The sequence below is a fragment of the Fukomys damarensis genome, unplaced genomic scaffold (assembly GCF_012274545.1).
Source record: "Fukomys damarensis isolate Sample0158 unplaced genomic scaffold, DMR_v1.0_HiC HiC_scaffold_21, whole genome shotgun sequence".
Classification (NCBI taxonomy): domain Eukaryota; kingdom Metazoa; phylum Chordata; class Mammalia; order Rodentia; family Bathyergidae; genus Fukomys; species Fukomys damarensis.
The window spans coordinates 12,570,630-12,577,627 of record NW_022900933.1 but is presented as its reverse complement, the minus strand read 5'-3'; the positions used below and the strand labels follow the sequence as shown (position 1 = coordinate 12,577,627).

Genomic DNA, 6,998 nt, shown 5'->3' with positions numbered 1-6,998 from the left:
CGACCCTACCCTCCCCTCCCCTGCCTCCATCATTCCTGTCCTACGGCTGCTGAGCTCCCCCCGCCTCATCCTGCTGTGGCCTCTACAATCCTGGGAGAAATACAAGGCTTGAGAATTCACCAAGGCTGGAAGCATTAGAGCAGCCTCAGAGCCAGGTCAGCCTGCCCGCTCCACGCCCTGTCCTCTTCCTGCGGGCCACCCTCAGCCAGCAGCCACACTCACTGTCATTCCAGGTGGTGCTGGACCGGCGCCGGTGGAAGCGGCAGCTCTTGATGCGGCGAGTGGCCGCCTTGTGAATGTACACGGAGTTCTTCATGATGACCGGCATCTTGGCCTCCAGCTCTGCATTCCGGATGCACTCCTCGAAGAACCCTGTGGGCGGGCCGAGGGCGTACAACCGAATCCTTGGCGTCCTCCCCTCACAAGGATCCCTGGGGGCTCCATCCCACCCCCTAGGGACCAGAGCCACTGTCAGCAGCCTTTGGAGAGGCAGGGCAGCTGAGAACAGAGCTGTGAGGTTTTTGAAAAGGGGAATAAACGCCAGTCTCTACCCCCAGACCCAGTGGCCAAAAGGAAGCAGGTGCCAAGGGGACCCGCCGGTAGTGTCCTGACGAGAAAGCGCCGAAGACCACCTCCTGCACAGCGGGGCCTGTTCTGGGCTCTGCGGAACCTGGAGTCCAGCCGGGCTGAGCTCTGGGACTGCGGGACCAGACCCCACAGGGAGGGCTTACTTTTCAGGTGGCTCACATCAGCCCGCATCCTCTCCTCCTTCTCCTTATTCCGAACCTTGGAGTTGAGCCCTTGTTCCAGGCTCTGCAAAGCACCCTCTGCCTCCCGCAGACGCCTCTCCAGGTCCATGCGGACCTTCACCTCGGCCTGAATGAGGAGGAAGTGGCTCCTGAAAGCAGCTGCCCTCTCCCTGGAAGTCTTCCCTGATTACCCCTGGCTCATTGAGCTTGGATGGAAGTTTCCTTATCCTGTCTCCCTCGCTCACCCCTGACTCAGAAGGGTTGAGCTTGACCTCGTGCCCAGAAGGTGTCACCAATGACGCAGCAGACTGCTTCCCCCCTGGAGGCTGTATGCCCTGAACCTGGCCAGCTGGTCACACTGGCAGAGATGATCTGGACACCTATCTGGTAACGAAGGTGCGAAGATGGCCAGGGGTCCCCGGGAGAGGAGAAGGGCCCAAGTACAGCGACAGCCACAGGCCCGCACACCTTGAGCTCCCGCTCGGCCTGCTGCTTCTCTGCCGTCAGCTCCTGCAGCGAGTTCTGCAGCGCCTGGGACTGGCTCGAGTAGAACTCCCGCTCCTCCTCCAGGGCCCGGGAGCGCGCCTCATTCTCCTTCATCCTGCCAGGCAGGAGAGGAGCCTACTAGATGCTCTGCCCACCCAGAGATCTGCCTGGAGAGACTGAGCTCCCAGGACTTTCTGGGCCTGGTCACCTGAGGGGCGGTGTGGTCAGTGACGGGAGCCCTGGCCCTACAGGCAGAAGACTGGAGTCATGGGCCCACGGCCTGTCAGTTCTGAGACCTGAGAAGTCCTGCCACTCCTCTGAGGCTCAGTTTCCTTCAGTGTAGAAGGGGGCTGAGGGGGCCTGCCCAGTCAGCCACAAAGCACTATTCTGAGGACCTAATGTTCACTACTGTGAGACAATTATCCGTTTCAGGAGAAAGGCTGTCCAATTTGCCTGCTGGGGAAACTGAGTCTCATCAGGCAAAAGGAAGCAAGTGAACCACTGGTTAGTGGCAGCTAGAACCCGAGTTCAGGCATGGAGCTTGAGGAGATACCAGCCCCACAAGCTGCTCATGAATTCAGGGGTTTCAGGCCCCTCACCGCTTCTCTGCCAGAAGCTTCTCTGTCAATAGCTGCTGAATCCGATCTTCAATCTGCCTTAGATTGCTATGGAGACCCCCCATGGCAGACGGCTGCTCACGCTGATTGGCCAGTGACTGCAGCTGGTTCTTATCCTCCTCCAGCATTTCTAGGGTTTTCTTCTTCTCTATGGAGAGTTCCTGGTGTGGAGGTAAAAAAGGAACATGGTGGCCCTCACCCACCTTTTTATTCCAGGGAGTGATCTACCCCTCTCTCACAGACACCCGAGAAATCTTATTCTTCAAAAGTAGAAGGCCAAGACCTCCTTTCTTTCTTTTTTTCCAAGACTTCCTTTCTTACAACGAGGTAAAGTTACCCCTCAGTGTAGGAAGTCAGAGAGGAGCCAATGTGGCTTCCAGTGAAGATGGCCCAAGGGCACCATGACCTCCTGGGGTTCTTGTTCCATCAGAGGAGAGAAAAGATGTATCGGACTCATGTGAAAAACACCCAACAGGATGAGCCAAGAAGCAGATTTAGATGTTCTCTGTATTTATCAGCTACACTACACAGAAAACCTGGAGTGGAAACTATCCATGGAAACTACCTCCCATGACAGGAAGAAGCAGGGAAAGATAAACATAGTTCTAGTCAGGCAAGGGAAACTAGAAAATCCTGTAGCCTTCAAGGCATGGGTTCAGTAAACATGTGCAGGTCACACACAATAGGCTCAGGTGCTAGGCTTAGAGACACCAATAAGACGTTGTCTAAACTGGGTGTGGTGGTGCATGCCTGTAATTCCAGCACTCTGGGAGATTGAGGTAGGATTGCAGATTCAAGCCCAGCCTGGGCTACTCAGTGACTTAGCAAGACCCGTCCCAAAATAAAAAACAAAAATAGGTGGGCATATAGCTCAATGCAAAGGCCCTGGGATCAATCTGTGGCAGCGGCAGGGGGTGCGGCTAGTGAAGTCCACAGTTTGGAAAACACAACGTTGAGCGTTCATCCCACCACAGATGTACCAAATGCCTGTCTGGAAGCAACAAGGAAGCTTGACTAAGGAAATATCTGAGCGGAGTCTGAGAAGGATGAACAGGAGTCCTCCAGGTAGGGAGAGGTGGCAAGAATACGCAAAGGGAACAGCATAGACAGAGGTATGGAGGAGGCGCTCGTATTTCTTGGGGAATATGAGCTCGGTGATTAGAGCAAGAGTTGGGTGTTTTTCTTTAGGGTGTGGAGGATCAACAAGGCAGAAGAGGGACCCAGAGGGCATTTGTGTGCTATGCTAAGGAGTTGGCACTGTTTCCTTAACCCAGCCCCACCCCCCTCCCCTACCAGGTTTCTGTGGCATCAGGCGAAGGTGACCTGGCAGCTGATTTCCCTTCATGATCAGCTGCACCCGAGAGCAGCTAAGTGAATGAGCCACGGGAAGGATGTGGCTCCACTGTCCACCCTAATCAATCCTTCCTCTGATATAAAAATACAAACACTGACGGAGGTATTTCCTGAAGCCACAGTCACCAAAGGGCAAACTAGAATTTGCCCTCCGGGTCTGGGAATGGTCAGTTCCTGCTTTGGGCCTCCTGCACAGACCAGTTTCCCAACCATCCACAGAGGAGAGAACCTTTAGATGAGTACTCCTTCCTGCCCAGTACACTGTGGGGAAATGCTGTTGGAAAAACCAGGGTCACACAGCTCGATCAACAAGCCTGCCCAGCCAGCCACCAGCCACAGGCAGCCCCTCACCTCCAGCGTCTGCTGCAAAGATTCTGTAAGCTGCCTCAGTTCCTTTTTCTCTTGTTCCACACCCTTGAGGCATCTTGCGGTGAGTTCTAGTTCCCTGTGGGGACAGAGGGCTAGGTATGGCGGTGCCCACAGAAACGCTTCTGCTGCACCTCCTGATGTGGCTCAGGGGTGCTCTGCATGGCCAGTCCTCTGCAATCCTGGGCCCCAAAAGCAAATGTAGGGGTTGAGACTGAAAGGAGATCCCAGCCAAGTGAGGGCGGAGTTATCCGCTCCATGTGCGCATGGACCTGTCAAGCAGGATAAACCTAGAGCCACCTCACAGGCAGAATGGAGCTCAGAGAAACCAAGGGGATCAATCACACCTCGGTCTTCATGGAGAGAACCTGCTATAACCTATAATCATTGTGACACTTGTGACACAGGCATGACTAAAGCCCCTCTCTGTGGGATCAAACTCCTGCCGCCTCCTCCTCCTCCTCCTCCTTCTTTTCAATTGCTGTTGGCTTTTTGAGACAGGGTCATGCTATGTAGCCCAGGCTTGAACTCACAGCAATCTTCCTGATTTGGCCTCCTGAGTGCTGGGTTACAGGCCCGTGATACCACATCTGGCTCTTTCTACCTTCTCAACAAGCCTTGGCCACCACTGGCTTTTACATTCTACTTGGAGTATCTTTCCCCTTTGCTGCCCAATTTTCCAAGGCCTACTCATATTTTAAGGCCAGCTCCACTTGATCTCTATTCAAACCTTCAAGAATGACACATATATCTTTTTTTTTTTTTTTTTTGGTATGGGGGATCCAGATCCAACTCAGGACCTTGTGCTTCCAAGGCAGGTGCGGTGCCACTGAGCTAAATCCCCGGCCCTATGACACATATATCTTAATTCCTAAGACAAAAGGATTCTGCACTCTGCCTTCTAGCCCTGACTATACATTATTTTAAAAATGAAAATAAAGATGAATTTTCAGTATCTGCCAAGTCTATGGTATACTGTACTGTCTTTTCTGACTATACTTTATTGTGTTAATGTTTCTGAGTAAGAGTCTAGTTTTCCAGTTGGAACAAAAGATTCTCAATGGAGAAGTCTTATTTTCTTTTCCACTGTCTGGCACTTCTGGAAGCTAAGGAGGTCCTTAGCATTTGATTTGGTAAGATTTTTCTGATCCTCCCCAAAATACACATGCAGTTGATTTTGTCTTATAAGGTTGTTGGGATAAAAGATCATCACCAGGGGGCACAATTCACACACACACACACACACACACACACACACACACACACACACACCAGTGGGTGTCCTGCTTCCTCTGGACACACCCAAGGCCTGGAGTGTTGGGAAAAGAAACCCAAACCCAGCCAGGCCTCTCTAAACAGGGGCTGTAATGCCCTGGGCCCTTCCAGGGACACCGCCACCACCTCTTGATCTGCTCCTGCTCCGCTTTCAGCTCCTGCACCACTTCCTCAAACTGCTGCTTCTCGGCTTCCAGCACCTGGTTCAGACGCTCAAGTTCCTGAGCAGAATCAAAGAGGAAGAGAAGAGTCACAGGGAGAAAGCCCCTCCAGACAGGGGATCCTCTGGGATTTAGCTCAGCCCGGGGCATAGGCTGGGCCAGCCCCTCTTAATGACAGTTTTCAACAAACCCCAAATCTGTGATGAATTTGGCCCATTCAAACACAGTTTGCAAGCTGAAGGTGGGATGTAGAAATGATCTGACAGGGTGTCCCGTGGCTGGTTGTGATCAGAAAAAAACTTGCTGTGCTGGGCAGCTCCGTGAGAAAAGCTAGGGAGTACGTACTTCCATTAGAGATCCCCAGAATGATGTTACTTAGAAGTGGCAATGAAAAGCCATTCCCAGCCCCAAAGCCAGAGAATAAGGGGTCTTTTGCTCAAGATATCTGAGCCAGACAGCTAAAGCTGCCCTCTGCCAAACCCCAAGGCTGCAGGAAAATCAGAAAACCCAGGAGAGGCCCCGTGGAGCCAGACTGGTCACTTTGGGAAAGCCACAGCCTGAGTGTTTTCCTACTGAGCATGAGCCCTCCAGGAGTCCTATTTTCCCTGGGGTTCAAAGGCAGATGGTACTGGGAGGTACATTCCATGCGGAATTTGGCTGGAAGCATTTTTGTGACAACTGCTTTGTTCCTCCACATTTTGTACTGTGGAAGAGTATTATTTCTATATCTACCTTCTCACCTTCCAACTCCAAATTACACTCTAATTTTCACCTGGTGGCTTTGTTCTCCAGTATAATGGGAGTCCTACCAGGAAATAAGGCTGCCTATAGCAGGCACTGCCAGTGGCTTTGAGGAGATATAGACAAGGAATAAAATATGATTTCAAATGCCATGACCTTCATTCCCAAACTTCTTACTCAAAGAATCGTTATTACTTCCCCCATCTAATCATTATTAGCACTTTGGGTGAGGACCACTGGCCAAATGTGGCCATTACCAAGGTTGCTCACTGGAACTTTGACGGTCCTCTAGGCACACAAGGGGCTGCCGTGTGCCTGCTACAGATGGATGTGTGCACAGGACTGGCCGAGGCCAATGGATACGAGCAGAAATGTGTGGCTTCCAGACAGATAGAGGCCTTGGGAGAGTGCTTGATGGGCTATATTCCCTTCCTCCTGCCACAGCAACCACTGTCCAGCAAATAGTAGTTCTCCCTTAGAGGAGAGGGTCCCTAGGTCTGAGGTCATGCAGATCAGAGACCCGAGCAGACCCAAGTAGATGACTGAGAAATGCACTGTGCCGTTAAAAGCCTCTGAGAGTTGTAATCTGCAGTTGTAACCTATTTATGACAGGCCAAACACAGTCTTATAAATAACATTAAAATTTTGTTCTTATAGACTCACCCTTTCAAAGAAAGAAAAAGTTCAGAGCTTCAAAAAAGTGTGACCCCATGTCCCATTTCACTACATTCTCAGGAGCTGATACACAATGTTGCTAACGATAATAATACTCTCTGGCCTCCGGTTTAACCGATCTGGATTCCCCTCTGAGGGCCTCTGCCTGCTGTGGAAGATCTGTGTAGGGACCTTGGTAAATTATAAGCTTCAAACACCTCTGAGCTAAAATATCTCAAAGGCACCTGGCTCTTACAGGTCCCAAAGTTTTGTGGCTTCAGAATGACCACCTAGTTCCCAGCGGGAAGACCTCAGTTTAATCCTCACACTCTCCCTTCCTGAAAGCCTCTTTCTTTAACACTCCAACTTGCCAACATTTCCCTTTGCTCACTATTACCCAGGCTACCTTTCTGTGGTGAGAATGGGTGAGCAAACGACTAAAACCCCACTCCTTCCCCCCCTGGCATTCAAGCACCTCATGACACAGCCAGTGTCAGTTATGCCTCCAAGAACCGAAGGGGAAACTAATATCTGAAAAAATAATAGGATGAAGCATAATTTTCTTTTCTCCTCCCTCCTTTTGTGATCTCAGGCAA

At 51.3% G+C, this 6,998-nt stretch overlaps 1 protein-coding gene across 2 annotated transcripts in view; it reads right to left on the bottom strand.

Moving 5' to 3' along the window:
- The window catches only part of Plekhd1 (pleckstrin homology and coiled-coil domain containing D1), a 35,715-nt gene that overhangs the window by 1,575 nt on the left and 27,142 nt on the right, over positions 1–6,998 (bottom strand). For both annotated transcript variants that reach the window (XM_010645364.2, XM_010645365.1), the window contains exons 7-12: positions 4,973–5,067; positions 3,557–3,650; positions 1,835–2,013; positions 1,218–1,350; positions 732–876; positions 223–372 (exon numbers count right to left, since the gene is read on the bottom strand). In XM_010645364.2, coding sequence (XP_010643666.1) covers positions 223–372; positions 732–876; positions 1,218–1,350; positions 1,835–2,013; positions 3,557–3,650; positions 4,973–5,067 — 796 coding nt within the window. The remainder of the gene's footprint in view (positions 1–222; positions 373–731; positions 877–1,217; positions 1,351–1,834; positions 2,014–3,556; positions 3,651–4,972; positions 5,068–6,998) is intronic.